This window comes from Calypte anna, chromosome 1, assembly GCF_003957555.1.
Source record: "Calypte anna isolate BGI_N300 chromosome 1, bCalAnn1_v1.p, whole genome shotgun sequence".
Classification (NCBI taxonomy): Eukaryota; Metazoa; Chordata; class Aves; order Apodiformes; family Trochilidae; genus Calypte; species Calypte anna.
In genome coordinates, this window is record NC_044244.1 from 156,420,638 (window position 1) to 156,436,838 (window position 16,201).

At 45.8% G+C, this 16,201-nt stretch overlaps 1 protein-coding gene across 1 annotated transcript; it reads left to right on the forward strand.

The window, feature by feature from the left end:
* Positions 1 to 6,753: 6,753 nt before the first annotated feature.
* KCTD12 (potassium channel tetramerization domain containing 12) lies at positions 6,754 to 11,529 on the forward strand. Its single transcript, XM_030469066.1, has one exon. The coding sequence runs from the start codon at positions 7,008 to 7,010 to the stop codon at positions 8,010 to 8,012; it is 1,005 nt and encodes a 334-aa protein (XP_030324926.1). The 5' UTR covers positions 6,754 to 7,007; the 3' UTR covers positions 8,013 to 11,529.
* The last annotated feature ends 4,672 nt before the right edge of the window (positions 11,530 to 16,201 follow it).

Here is a 16,201-nt window from a genome sequence, read left to right on the forward strand (position 1 = left end):
CAAGGACAGCAAGGGAGCTGAAACATGTTCCCTCATCCCTATGCATGTTTTCTTCCTACTGGAGAAAACTGCATCATCATGACCACTGTGGCCATGGTGCCCACTCAGTGGTCATGCTCTGCATTATGCTAAGGACTAGATGCCTGTGAAATGTGCAGTTCTGATTTTGTTACTGAAAATAAGCACACAGTAAACATGACTCACAGCTCTTTCTTCTGGCTTGAAATCTTTGTGTGTTCCCCACGTGCTGAGAGAGGAAGGGTGTCTGGGAAATGGGTGCTGGCACTATCACACCCAACATCAGCAAAGATCCTGGGTGCTGCTTGCACCAGTCCATTCAGCCTTCTCATCCTGGCCCCATCCATTCCAGTGACCATGGAAACCTTCTTGCCAATATAAAATAGGTTGTGCCTCCTCAGAGGGGTCTCATGCAAAGAGACCTCTCCTCCTCTCTCAGCTGAGATGGAAGAGGTTACAATGCTGTGAGGAGCTCTTGCCCATCAGTCCTTTTCCATGCAGTTCACTAACACCAGACTTTCCCCATCTGCACTGGGCGAGAAAGCATCTCATGATCAGGACTTGCACTCTGCACAGATGTACAATGACCCTGGTTAGGGTTTTCACACAGAAAACCACCTGAACTTGTCCTTACAACCCTTTAAAATGGATTCGTAACGTTGCAGACAATCATTAGTGGCCAGCTGACAAAGGCTCATCCAAATTCCTGCTCAGATCAGACAAAGAGAGGCTCTGATCTGAGCTCCCATATCTGAGATGTTTTCTTTTTCATTCCAGAGAGACAGAATGCGTTGTTTTGTGGGTTTTTTTGTTTGTTTGTTTTTTTTCAATGTGACCCAATAGTCCTAAAAAGGAAACAGTTTTAAAACAAAAAGTTCTTATTCATGTGAAAACTTAATGCCAACAAGTAAGGATATTAAAATATAGGGAGTCTATAGATCTCCATGAAATGAGGGAGGTGATGACATGTGGTAAAACGCACTGCTCCATGATGGAAGAAGAAGATTTGCACTGTCAGCCTCATACAAACACACATAGGAAGTGTGAGCATAGTTCCAGGGGCAAGAGGTATATAATAGTAGCTTTTATTATATTAACAGTTATAAGGATTTTTCTGTATAATTTGTTTTGAAATTATTTGAAACCCGTTCCAGCACGGGTTTAGGAAGGGCAGGGCATGCCTGAACAACCTGATCTCCTTTTATGATCAGGTGACCCGACTGGTAGATGAGGGGAAGGCTGTGGATGTGGTTTACCTGGACTTCAGGAAGGCCTTTGACACCGTCTCCCACAGCATCCTCCTGAAAAAACTATCAGCCCGTGGCTTGGACAGGAGCACCCTGTGCTGGGTTAAGAACTGGCTGGAGGGCCGGGCCCAGAGAGTGGTGCTGAATGGGGCTGCATCCAGTTGGCAGCCGGTCACTAGTGGTGTTCCCCAGGGATCAGTGTTGGGCCCGGTTCTGTTCAATATCTTCATTGATGATCTAGATGAGGGGATTGAGTCCATCATCAGCAAATTCGCAGACGACACTAAGCTGGGGGGAAGTGTTGATCAACTGGAAGGCAGGAGGGCTCTGCAGAGGGACCTGGACAGACTGGAGAGTTGGGCTGACTCCAATGGGATGAGGTTTAACACGGCCAAGTGCCGGGTCCTGCACTTTGGCCACAACAACCCCATGCAGCACTACAGGCTGGGGACAGAGTGGCTGGAGAGCAGCCAGGCAGAAAGGGACCTGGGAGTCTGGATTAACAGGAAGCTGAACATGAGCCAGCAGTGTGCCCAGGTGGCCAAGAAAGCCAATGGCATCCTGGCCTGTATCCGGAACAGCGTCGCCAGCAGGTCCAAGGAAGTGATTCTGCCCCTATACTCAGCCCTGGTGAGGCCACACCTCGAGTACTGTGTCCAGTTCTGGGCCCCCCAGTTTAGGAAGGATATCGAGGTCCTGGAGCAGGTCCAAAGGAGAGCAACCGGGCTGGTGAAGGGACTCAAGCACAGACCCTATGAGGAGAGGCTGAGAGAGCTGGGGCTATTCAGCCTGGAGAAGAGGAGGCTCAGGGGAGACCTCATCGCTGTCTACAACTACCTGAAAGGAGGTTGTAACCGGGTGGATGTTGGTCTCTTTTGCCAGACGACTTTCAACAAGACAAGAGGGCATGGTCTTGAGTTGTGCCAGGGGAAATTTAGGTTAGATATTAGAAAGAATTTCTTTACGGAGAGAGTGATCTGGCATTGGAATGGGCTGCCCAGTGAAGTAGTGGATTCTCCATCCCTGGAGATATTTAAAAAGAGACTGGATGTGGCACTCAGTGCCATAGTCTAGCAACCGCAACGGTGGTAAAAGGGTTGGACTCAATGATCTATGAGGTCCCTTCCAACCCAGCCAATTCTATGATTCTATGATTCTATGAATCATAGAATCGTAAAAAGGTTGGAAGGGACCTCTGGAGATCAACAAGTCCAACCCCCCTGCCAGAGCAGGATCACCTAGGGCAGGTGGGTTCTGAAAGTCTCCAGAGAAGGAGACTCCACAGCCTCTCTGGGCAGCCTGTGCCAGTGCTCTGTCACCCACACCAGTGTTAATCATGTTTCCTGTTGATGTAACTGCATGCAAGCAGTCTGTTTGGGATCTAACTTCAGCTTTCAAGCTTTATATCGTGTCATTTGTCTTATGCTTTACGAGTGTTTATTTGATTTGAAATGGCAACTTTCACATCTGCTTCTGCTATGGACATTTGGCATCTGTGCTAGTGCATGACAATTACAATCTTATGAGATTACTGTTTTATTATGCTGTATTTTTATGAACTATTAAACCCCCACCTTGTTTAAATTAAACAGAGAAATTTAAATTTATTGTCTAAGAAGTGCTGTGGTTTTTTTTTTTTAATGTTATTTCTGCTCTCAGCAGTCAAGCTCAACTACCTAGGTCTGTATTTGGGGATTTTCATATTAAGAAGCATCTTTTGTTTCTTGGGGCAGGTCCACGGTGTTAAAAAATGTTCATTTTTTTACTCTAGCAGGTTTCCCCAATGTTCTCCTTTCCTTGTGATTCAGTGAGATTATCGAAGGTTTCCACAGGATGTATATGATCCGTTTGCTACTTTTTGTGACCGAAAATTTTGGTTTTCTCTTTCTTATGTCTCTTGGGTCCTGCTGGCAACACTTGGGAGGCCTTTGCATTTCTTAATTGCAATGTGGGCTTATCCCCACTAGGTGCTACCCTTCCTCCACTCTTTGTGAAGGACACCAGCGTTCTTGGGTAAAGCTGGACAACTCGTAGATGCGCTGCCCAAGAGGCCAAAGAGGGACTCACTGGTCATCCCATCGTGATGAAAATCTCTCTCTCAACAGTGACACAGCAAAAACGCTCCATCCTCCACCACCCCCCTCAAGAAAAAAACCAAACCAAACCAAACCACCCCAACTGTAACATCCAAACCCCAACATAAACTTCTGAAAATATTAAAAAAGAGTATCTGTTGTGTCCCATCAGATGAAGCCAGCACTCAGCCAACACAAAGCTTGTTCTGGTAGGCAGGTAACAGCAAACGCTGGAAGCTGACTATGTTATCTGAGGGAGCTATTGCTCTGAAATCTCACAGTACTGCACAGTCAAAGAAATTAATCTCCACAATTCTTGCCATAAAGCTTAGCCTGTCCATTAGACCAGATCTAATATTTAAGGTCCTTCATGGGGGTCAGGCCGTCCAAGGCATTCTGTGGCTGTGTTTAATGGTATATGTACTAATAATTAACTGCTATGACACAAAATAAGAACAAAACACTTATGACTGTGTTACACAACCCAGTGACTGACAAGTAAAAATAGTTGATAAATTTACTCACTGTAATACCTCCAGATGAAGTCCCATTCTCTTCACTGGAGACCAAATGGGAAGAGAACTACTAAAAAACCCCTGGTATTATTGTAAGCCCAGAAAATGAGAGCTGTCTCAGAGACAAGCACTGCAAGCTGGGTCTTTGCCCAGGATTGTTGAACAGTCTGTATGAACAGTTCCTTCCCAGAAGAAGGTTCCTTCGTTGCTTTTTGAAGAGGAGTTTGGGTTCATCTTGCGCATTGGCACATAGGACACTGCAGTGGGAACAGCCTGCCTTGTACTCCTACAGAAAGAACTGGGACTGTGGCCCAAAGCAGGTGCTTGTTACAGCTGTGTCATCCTCACCCCCTACCTATCCTGTGCATGGCTTTGGGCATCATATGGTGCTTCACAGGAGGATGGTGGGTCCTACTCATCTGACCTCCCACCAGCTGACAGGCAAGTGGAAGTAAAGCTCTGGAGAGCCAGTCTGAAGGACCAGCAAAACTTGGACATCTGTGAAGCTTCTGGAAACCTGAGCTGGAAGAACATTCATTAAGCCCAGGTCTTAGGAAGTCTGGCCACAAATCTAACAGCTCAAGGCAAATAAAAGCTCAAGTCTCCTAAAGATGTTAGTGCTATTTCTGTTAGCCTACATTAATACTCACCCAGTGACAGGTAAATTAAGTTTAATTAGCAGATGAATTAAGCATCCCATTGTTTTATATGGGAGCATTTGCAGGAGTCGTGTGCTGGTAGGTACAATGTCTTCCACTGCAAATTCTGCTATGGATACGCACCCGTAGAGCATGATATGATTTCATCTTCTGGGCGCACAGTTTAATCACAGGGCTCTTGATAGAAAGCCCACACTAGGGAAGTGGAATTTAAAATACAAATATGTGGGAGGCTCTTGAGGTGGCTTCTTGCTAAGTATGGCTGGGAGCAGGGTGACGTGGGTGAAGATGCCACATCAAGAGACTGAAAGGTAGAAGTAATTCCATGAAATTGTCACCAGTGTACAACCACATGAAAATTTCATGTTTTTAGTTTGGTGAATTGACCCTGAAGGCAAGAAAACCAAAATATCCTGTGTGCTAGCAGGTAACTCATGCTATTGTTTAAACGAGTAGCAAATCAACCTTAGTCAGGCTGATTTTATTTTCCCCTGGTCTTGCAGAATGCTTTCACCTTTCTCCCACTCTGGGGAAAAAAAAAGCAACAACCAAAATCAAAAAAACAAAAAAAGAGGGAAACGAGCTGTTTATTACAAAATGTCAGCAAAACATCAGATTAATCTACTCCTGTTCCTACAAATGAAAATACTTCATGGTCAAAGTCCTGGCAACTGTCTTCCTCACATGGAAAAAAATAATGTTCTGCATCTTTGCTACCCTACTTGAATTCTTGTTCCGATTATACTCTTGTAATTCCTGAGTGCTGAATGCCTCACCCCTCTCCCCCCCCCCCCTCCTTCTTTAGACCCACAGTATCTCCCTGTCAGTTCTCCCTCCCACACTGTTCTTCCTTGGCATTTCATCCCTTTTCAAAACATCTATTTCTCAACTCTCTCTCTTCCTTTTCTTTCTCTTCTTCCTCTTCTTCTCTTGGGCTAACTTAGCATGCCTTTTGAGAATGAACTTGCCTTTCCTTCCTCTTCTATTTTTCATTTTTTGAAGGGCTTCTTACCCCCTGTCCCTGCATCTTTTGATTTCTACTTCGTGGACCCCTGCATTAGTGAATTTGAAGCAGGATGGGACAAAGAGGGCATTTTTTTAGCCCTACAAAAGGAAGGCACTGGCAATTGTGTGCGTACTCTTGTCCTTTCAGCTGTTCTCTCGAGGAAGAAAGCACACTTGAACTCCCAGAGTAGAGCGACTGAGTACCTCGAGGCAGCAGCTCTTTACTGACACAGAAATGGAGATGAAATTCAAGCAAAAGCCTGAAGCGTAATTTAAACGCTCTCTACCAACGCATGTTAAATAGGCGCTTATGTTTCACGCAGATGCCGCTGTACCTAATTAATCCCAATTAAATCTGAGCGGTAAGGGTACCAAATTACACAGATATCCACGCACACTGGAGGAGCCAGGTTCTCTCGGTGAAGCGCTGCTTGACAGGCGGCTGGAGGGGACCCCATACACTCTGGGGACCCCCTCGCCCCCAGTGGGGGAGTCGGGCCCCACGCTGGGATACCCCCGGCAGCTCCCGAATCCCCCTCTGCCAGGGATGCGGATCGACCGGAGGTTTTCACGGGGTCCTTAAGGTCTTTAAAATCCTGCGTAAGGAGAGTGTCTTCCAAGCCCAGAAACAGGCAAGGGACCCGGGTGAGGCGAGTCCGGGCAACACCGCACGCTCGCATTTTCACCTCTAAAGGGAACTGGAGAGAGAGGACAGGTTTACCTCGTCGAGGGTGTCACTTGGCGAGGGTTTGGGCAAGCCTTTGAAACATTAGCAGGGGCACAGCACGGCTCCTTCGGTGGGGCAGGAGCGTCTCGCCGCTTCCCCGCTCCCACAATTCGGCGCGGACAGAGTGGGTTTCTTGGCTGCAACAAGACGAGACGCCTCGGAGAAGGCGCGGAGGGAGTGAAAGCCCGGAGGGGTGCCGGGGTGGGGGGGGGGTAGCTGGAACTCCCGCACCCCTACTCCCCCAAAAGGTTTTACCCCCTCCGGCCGCACATCCCGGGACCCCTCCCTAGCGAGGGAATCGCAGCCGGGCTGCACCGGGCAGAGAGAGGTCGCCGCCGCACGACCGGGGTTGGGGTGGGGTAGGGGGCTGAAGAGGAGGGAGAAAGAGAAGGGGGGACCCTGCGTCAGCACAGGGCCGTCCCCTTCCCCTCCCCGTGCGCTCGGGCTCTGCCTCCCGCCAGCCTCCCACGCCTCCCGCGAGGTGCGGCCGTGCTACATAAACACGGCTCCGCCGCTGCCGCCGGGGCTCTCCGTTCGCAGCCCGACGGAGGCAACTGGCCGGCAGCGGGCAGCAGGGACCGGAGCAGGCAGCAGGGACCGGAGCGGCAGCAGCCGGACGGCCCTAGGGACAGACGGGGCAGGAGGCTCCGGCCGGCAGCGGCGTAAGGTTGCTTACTCCCCCGCGGGCGGTGGCCCCGCCGGAGCTGAGCCGGCCGCAAGAGAAGGAGGAGGAGTAAGGTCGTCGTCGGGCTCCCTCCGGTATGGCCCTGGCAGACAGCGCTCGCGGTCTGCCCAACGGCGGCGGCGTCTCGCCGGCATCGGGGAGCGGTGCGGCGGCGGGGAGCGGTGCTGCGGGGGGTGGTTGGTCGTCCTTCCCGGAGATCGTGGAGCTGAACGTGGGCGGGCAGGTGTACGTGACGCGGCGCTGCACCGTGGTCTCGGTGCGCGACTCGCTGCTCTGGCGCATGTTCTCGCAGCAGCAGCCCAGCGAGCTGCCCCGGGACAGCAAGGGCCGCTTCTTCCTTGACCGAGACGGCTTCCTCTTCCGCTACATCTTGGACTACTTGCGGGACCTGCAGCTGGTGCTGCCCGAGCACTTCCCCGAGCGCAGCCGCCTCCAGCGCGAAGCCGAGTACTTCCAGCTGCCCGACCTGGCTCGGCGCTTGGCTCAGGCTCGGGTCGCCGCCGCCGCCGCCCGCCCCGCCGTCCTGCACCGCGACGGCTCCCTCTGCACCGACGAGCCGCCGCCGCCGCAGCTCCTGGGCTACCTGGAGGCCGAGCCGCTGGAAGGAGGCGGCGGGGGAGCCGTGGCCTCCGCTCCGTCGCCCACCGCCAGCCGCAGCCCCTCGGGCGGGCCGCTGCTCACCCCCTCGCAGTCGCTGGACGGGGCGGCCGGGCGGCGCTCGGGCTACATCACCATCGGCTACCGGGGGTCGTACACCATCGGGCGGGAGGCGCAGGCCGACGCCAAGTTCCGGCGGGTGGCCCGCATCACCGTCTGCGGCAAGACGGCCCTGGCCAAGGAGGTCTTCGGGGAGACGCTGAACGAGAGCCGTGACCCCGACCGCCCTCCCGAGCGCTACACTGCCCGCTACTACCTCAAGTTCAACTTCCTCGAGCAAGCCTTCGACCGGCTTTCCGAGGCCGGCTTCCGCATGGCCGCCTGCTCATCCACCGGCACCTGCGCCTTCGGCCCCGAGCAGGGCGGTCCCGCCGATGACAAGATCTGGACCAGTTACACCGAGTATGTCTTCTGCCGGGACTGAGCATCTGCCCAGCCCGTGGCGTGGGGATAAGGCGGTGGCCCCTGCACACCCTTGCACCCACGATCCCCTCTCAGCCCGGAGGAAGGAGAACGTGGAGGAGGGCTGCGTGCCCCTGTGCTTTCCTCACCCCGGTGCCTGCCTCCGTGCACAAGGTGGCTCAGCCCCCAGCACAGACCCCATCCCTCCTGCACGCACCTCCTGATGGCCCTGGGGACGGGAGGTCACCATGTCGTGCCTCAGCCACCATGTCCCTCCCTGCTTGGCCACTGTCCCCTCAGCCACCGTATCCTGACTCGCACCATCATACTTCCTCCCGTGCCTCCCAGTAGCTGTGTCAGTAGCGAGGAAGGAGAGAGGTAGGGAGAGCAGCCAAATAGCCATCCCGGAAAGTGTGCCTGTGTGTTCCAGCCCCTGCCTCTACTTGCATACAGGAGTTGAGGGATAGCTCTGCCAGGGCAGGGTGTTTTAGAAACCACTCATTTAAGACCTGAGAAAGTTTTTAGTTGCTTTGTATCAATTTATGTTGAAGATGGTGTGACATATGGCTGTCTTTCCTCATCCCCATACCTTTAAGCAGGATTTTGCCTTGTTGGCAAACCCATTATGTTCTGTCCCCCCACACTGTTCAAGGGATGCCTGTCGGTGTGAAGGACCATCACAGGGAAGTGATGCCTGACTGTGAGGGCTTGGTACTCTGGCTCATACTTCATCTGTAGACATGAGTAATTTTGCAGGGGGCATGTGTGTGGCCCTTCATGACCGGTTGCATCCATCTCCCCTCTCTGCTCCCCATCTCTCTGAACACCCCTCTCCAAGCTGTTAAACTGGACAAGGGCTTGCACAGCAGGCATGTAAGGCTGATGTGAAAAGGACAGGTTTCCTGGACAACCAACTGTGTGGAATATAAGATGTCCTCAGAGACACGTTTATTCACTGAAGAGGTAAAACAACAATGCTTTGAAAAATTCACAGGTGCTTGTGAATCGTAAGTTTCATGAGGCATGTGAAGTCCTTATAATTCTCTTGAGGTTACTGTCAATAATATACATAGAAATTTGCATGCGTATTTCCCTGAAATACTCTCAAAATTATGGGGGAGTTGAAGCCAGGGCTGCCAGAGTTAAGGCAGAGCCTGCTTCCTGGGAATCTGACAACACCCAAGATGAGTTAATGCAGATAAAAGTGTAATCAAGAACACCCTGGTTCTAACTTTTGTCATGTTAGTTCTGTAAAATTGGATGCCAGTAGAACTGATGCTGCAACCACTTTTTTAAAGAACCAGTTTCTTAGTTTTCATGGCAGTACTACTACTGGGGCAATGACACTGCTGTGAGTTAAGTAACTGTTCTAGACAAACTTACTGCTTCTTAGGCAGGATTAAGCAACATCCTTACAAGAATAATGCCAACTTTCTTCAGGGGAATTTACCCCTTTTAAGCTGTATTTTTTTTTGTGCTATCTTAACAGTCTTTTGTTCCCAGAGGAGGCAGCCGTAGCTTTCTGTGGAACAGACAATCCGAGCTGCAAGTTTTACAGTGGGGAAGACTAAGCAGCACTTTCTAACAAATTTATTGTTAGGGGTACAAAAGCACTTTCCTTTAAAGCCTGAACTTGATTTTAAAATCTGTATTCAGACCTTCACGGAAAAATATCCTAAATGTATCTGAAGTGTTGAAGAATTTAGTAATACGTATTGGAAGCGTAAAGTTGCATTTTTAAAACTCTCTACTAATAAGTTGTTATAACTCCAAATTTAGAAATACTGCTAGTATTTGTATTCTAACCAAAGAGCTTCACAATAGGCTTTTATTTTTGAAACCTTAATTCATTTGAAAAGAACTGTAGATGCATATCTATTGAGTTTCAGTGCTCAGTCCCTGTGCTTACCACTTGGTCTTTCATTGAATGCATGCACAGCCACATAAAGCTGAAAATAAATTGCACCACAATGGTTTGTTTTTCTTTTTTGTGGTTTTTTTTTTGTTTGTTTGTTTGTTTTGTTGGTTTTTTCCTTTTGTTTTTATTTTTAATACGAGCAAGATTGTTACTCAGAGTGATTAAACTGAGAATGTGCATAAGAAAGTGCTGGGTATTGTCCAGTTGTAGATAGTTCTTTGACAGAGTGTTTTTAAAAGGGGAGAAATGTATACCTGCCAAATTAGATGAGCAATAAGATAAAGTGAGTGGCCAATACACCTGAAGATGGGATAAACCTGTTTGTCCTATGCCTTACTCTGAAATGATTTCTTTGTGCTTAACTTATTTATACCACAAGTGAAAAGATGTTGATCACAGCTACTAGGAGAATAATGACCGTCTTTTTCTAGTTTCTGTTAAGTAATTCTGAAGTATGTTTTTTAAAATTTTGTATAAAATCAGTTTTCAGTAAAGTGTTCAAATTCACTCTAGATAGTTTTCTTTTTTTAAAAATCTGGTAGCTTACTAAATCCATCATAGGACCTATGAGTAGGGGCAGTTTTAAATTGAATATGTGATTTAGTGTACATATATATACAGTATATAAACATTTTACACGAATCATTTAGTTTTTTAATCATTTTAGTGCTACAGAATTTCGTAATATATCTAGCTGAGCATTTACATATGACGCTATGTACATAATATGGTAATGTTTTACTGGTTTCCTATACCTGTTTCTATGGAAAGAACTGAATGTAAATATCAGCTTGTAGAACTGAAATCAATCATGTATTTGCTTGAATGTGAATAATTACTAAACTTCCAGGTGGCTGAACACATCTCTAAAACAAAGATTGCCTGTATCTTGATCAATGTTTGCCCATCCGTTTGCTGGCAGATGACCCAGAAGTTCTCATATTTTAAGTGAAAATAGATGTAATAAAAACATAAAGTAATTATTTTTTAATATTTGTGTTTGTGCTAACAACTCTAAGCATTATTAGTTTTAGGAAACAAGGCCCTTCATTTACTGATAGCTCTTTATATTTAGGTTTAAAGTGGTGGTGCCATAAATGTTAATAGTCATTTGATGATTTGCCACAGAAGTTGGTATTTTTCTTAAACATTACTGAGTAATTTCAGTAAAATTTGTAAAAGGTAAAATTCCCAAGGCAAAGTCACAGAGATTTGCTGGTATCTTCTGTTGAGAGCTCAAAGAATGGATAAACATGATGACTCTGCTTACCTGTTGACATGCAAAAGGACCAAACTCTAAAGGGACAGCACTAGATCCCTGTATGCGTTTTGTAGCTGTTGTTCATAGTTCATGTATTTACAGATTAATGCAGTAGCCTTTACAAGTGCTATTATAAAAAACAAAGGCAGTCTTTCTTTTAATTAGAAGTTAAGGCATAGGTCTTCTCAGTGATGCATATCATGGTGGGTGACTTTGCATATGTTTGATAGGATGCTTATATTTTTATACATGTAGATAACGAGCCACTTACTCATTCTTATTTTCACATGTATAGCATTGAAAATAAAGATCCTCCTAAACCATTGCATTCCAAATTAAATTCTTGTTCTTTAAATATTACCTCAGTTGTGTGGTTTATGTGTTGTCCCTTTCTATACTTGGTAAAGGTGTTGCTAGCTTTGCCTCTCCACAGTATCATATTCATTCCTTCAGCAGAAACATTGAGGAAAGACATGCACAGGAATCTCTAGTAACACCCATGACAAGATAAACAGAAATGTAAATTGCTCAGATTCTTACCTTTTTGTCACAGAGGATTTCTGTAGTACTGGTCAGTATAAATCATTCCTCAGGAAACCTTAGCAATTAAACAGCTTAATTTGAATAACACAGAATAGTTGAAATAAAATGTTGATGTAGGATATAATGCCAATTTAATGAAAGAAACATCAATACCAAAGGAAAGAGGTGATCCTAGAGAAATGCATTTAGAAATTCTGGTAAGGAACAGAGGGATGATCTTGTTAGCTACTCTGTGATTTCTGGTTTATTATTATAAACTTAATGGTTATAGTAAACGTGTGGTTAGTTTCATAGCAAATTAGTAACTAACTGCTAGTATAGTTCTCCTGTATATTTAGTGGAGAGATTTAATCCTTTCTTGGGTAGCATTGTCATAAGGCAGAGATACCAGCTGAAGGGAGTTTAATCAACTGTTTATTTGACAGGTTGATAGTAATTGGGAATTTTGCTATCATGAAATAATATAATAAAGGAGGTTGTTTCACAAGGAACAAACCTTTGAGTCTGTCTTTTTGCAGGCTCAGGTCTTACTTCCTTCGCACTAACACTTCAATTACTCTGCTTTACCCCCATCTCTTTTCTTTCACTTCTACTACACAAAAGATGGCTCGTTCTTTGGAGGAGCCAGTTCCTGAAGGTTATGGCTGAAGGCTATGCTGAAGGTTATGGCTGAATTCTATCCTTCTCCCTCAATGAACTACGGATTTTTTTCCCCTTTCCTTTACCCAGCCAGCAGCATTAGTGGACTTTGTCAGGATGTAGTATCCGTGAGGTGATTGTATTTGAAATTACCCATCAACTCAGAAGCTGATAAGGGGGACAAACATCCACCCAAATGAACAATGCAAGTACATGAGATTTATTTCCTTAGGAAACACGGCTAGCAACAAATTACTGTGATTAATGTCTGGCACTGTCTATATAAAACCTTTTTCAAAGGAGGACAGAGTAGTCCAAGTGCACCAAGTCCCTATAGACTGAAAACCCAGATGGTCATGCTTACTTTTCTAACACTGGCCAGTCAGCTGAAAGAGTGGGTGGACCAGGATGGCTTAAAAATATTTCCAGCTTCCAAATTTCTGCATTGTTTCCAAGTGGAGCTCGAACAGCTTCGAGCCTTGTTGCAGCAGCCCTTCTTGGCTGTCTTAAACCAGTCTGTTGGCATCTTTGCTGGATGAACCTTTTATTACGAATGTGTAGCATTTAGGATTATTTCTCCCCTTTTGGTTGGCAGAAATTAATCAAAATGTGGAGGAAAATATTTTCCAAAAGCTAGATTTGACTGAGGTCTTTTTGTTACAGGAAATCTTCTGGATACTTGTTGACAAAAAATTAAGTAGAAATGTGTTACTTATTTAGAAAGCACTAGCATTTAGTTTTATGGAACCAAATGCTTATTGTGTTTATCACTAAAATGAGCTGCGTATGTTTTCCCCTGGCAGCAAACTGTACTAGATGTAAGGCTCTGCTGCTAAACAAAACTCTTATGTATGATTACTGAAGTATTAATACCACCATTGCAAGTACTCTGTTGGAAAACACTGCACAACTGCTGAGACAGTCAAAACCACAGTCAGCCAAATTACATTTCTTCCCTGTTCCACTCTACACTGAGTTCAAACTGGAGTAAAATTAAGCTCTGTTGTACATTTTTTTTGCTCTAAAAGTTATTTTAGCACATATTATGGAGTATTTGATACTTCCATCAAAGCTGTTGGCACCAGTGAGCCAGGGTTTTAAAGGAGATCTATTTCTTTGTGAGGAAATTAGAGCTAGGAAAAATTCCCCCACCAAGTGGGAGCAGCCCTGCAATTTTGGAGAGATTTCTTGGTATCACAAGAAATTAAAGATTTTTTGTGTCTAGTCCAAATAATACATTCAGCCATTATTCCTATGTTGCACACCCACCTCTCTGTCTGAAAAACTATAGTTCTTGATGTCATTTGTTTGTGCTTGGTCTAATTTAATACCATCTGGATGGAAGAAATTTTTCTTGTTCTTCAAAAAGCTCAGTGCTCAGCTCCTTGGAAATGGCAATGTTATCAGTACACCTTACTTAGGGAGATGAACAAATACATTTTAATATTTTATCATCCTCTTTCATGCAACATAATTGGAGAGGGAAGTTCCCACAGCAGTGTATAGGAATGAGCCATTGTGTGCTGTGATCTCAGTATGAAGATGATGCCCAGCTCAATCTAGCCTCTGATTTGGCTTTTGCATCTTAACAATCGTCTCAAATTAGAATTTCATAATTAAAGTGTTAACTCATCAAAGTTAAGCTAGGGAGGGGAACAGCCTATCTTGACTGCAATAAAAAAGCAACTCCATTGATGAAGGATTCACACGATCTATTATTTTCCTATGCAATTTTGAGGTGAAGTCACAATCTTGGTAAGTTTTTTGTAGAGAAGCTTGTGATAAAAAGTAAAGGAAAGGCCCTTTCCTCCAACCTTCTCCCTGTGCACACATTCTTCCCAGGGAACACAGTGCTGGTGTGAAGGGAATGACCTTTTGTTTTGTTTTCAGAGATAAATGCAGTAGCCCACAATGCTACCACCACAGTATTAACAGTCTATCTGGTGTGGATGAACTTTAGGGTCACACCAAGACTTAATAAACAGTCCTTTAGCAAATCAAATTGTCGTAACTACGTAGAGTTCTGTAGATCAGGTTTTAGTTTGCTTTGTGACTCAGATTTTCCAAACAGCTTAGTGACAATGCCCATCCTCATATAACAGCAAAGCATATACCAATTCTGGTTTGGGGTTGTGGGTTTTTTTTTGTTTTTTATTTTGGTTTTTTTTTTCAACTCAGTAGTCTTGTAGAAGCACACCTCTTGTAAAAGCACCCTTCGCCTTATAAAATTGCCTTGCACATGTTCCTATGTCTGACAGCTCAAGGCTTGAGTCTTTCAGAAAGCTTCAAGGACCAGGAGACCTGCAACGATTCACACGTGTTATGTGGCAATTCCTTCATGCCGTGCTCCCTCTTGGGCCAGATCCAAACTGGGTGGGCAGTTGGATCTCAAGATGAACTGGTCCTGACTGCAGCAGTGCCTTCTGCTTTGCTTCCTTCCTGGCAATGAGAGAGGTGGCTGGGTGGTCCCCGAGCCAGCACAGTGCTGCTGCTGGTGCCTTGCATGAAAAAAGGAGCAGCATTTGTATTCTGCTAAGCTCCCTGCAGCCACAAATGGGCACTTCCTCTCTGCCAGACTTCTGACACACTTATTTCCAGTGTTTGGTTTCAGTCTGTAGGTTATCTGCGGTCTCAGGGTGTGGCTGAATCTCAGGAAAGATTTAGCTGTTTACAGTAGGCTGCCTAATAGTTTGTCTGCTGTGGGGCTAAAGGGATGATAAAGATTTTCAGTTTAAAATAGTACTACAGATTATAGGAGTGGATCTTTCTCAATCTCTCACCTCCTAGGGTCCGAGAACAGAAAGAAATGCCCAGATCTCCTGGTCTGGTGTTCTGCATATGACATACACTGCAGGACTTCTTGAATAGAGTCTTCATATCAGGCTGAGAAATCTCTTAAACTGCTCTCTTGATCTCATGGATGATACTACTGTTGAAAAATAAAAACAAAAGACAACATGACACTGCTGTGAATGTCACCAGCTTTGGCTTCCAAGAGTCTGTAATTTCTTCTTCACTGACACCACGAGCCTGGAGAGTGTTCCATAGGAAGGTATGTATGGAGGCAGTTCACTTATCTAGATCTGGGGACAACCTGTCCTAGCTTTTCCTTTTGTTCCCCACCACTTCTCTCTGTAACCTGTTTTGTGTTGGCCATGGGGTGAACCAGTTCAGGGACCTGCTGCAGATGAAAACCTTAAACAAACAGAAAAAGGCAGGTGAACTGCCACCATGAGCAACTATCCCACAGCTTAATAATGCTACAAGTGCCAGGGGGACTGGTCTGATGACTAAAGAAAGTCAGTTCCTGTGATCTGTCAATATGAGGCATAGCTTTTTTGTCCTTCAGTCACGTCTCTTCTTTAAGTCCTCTTCAATTTATCACAACATTTTGAACTGCTGATTTCAGATACTGCTCATTCCAGTAAAGGAATGTGGCAATGCAAAGTAAAATTCCTTTTTCCTATTCTCTGTGTTTTTTGTTCCGCTGTCCAAGGCTTCCACTGGCAAGTTCCAGGGAAGTGTCACTGGAGTTTACGTGCAGCAGGACACCACCTGTACTCAGTCAAAATGCACAGCAGTGTATAAGGTGTTTTCTTCCTAAACATGATCCCACAGTTCAATTTCTAACAACTAACTTGCCTTAAAAATCAAAGCAAAATCAGCGCATGAGGGTCTATGCTCCATGTGTCAGCTTTCCTAAATTACCTGTTTGTTTTTAACCACTGTCTTCAACCATAAAGAGCTTATGTTTTTTCCAGTCCTTTGGAGCTTACCCAGAGTTCTGAGAGTTCCTGAAGAGCTGCATCAGAAATTATGTGGGCTCAGAAAGACACCAGATGCAAATTGG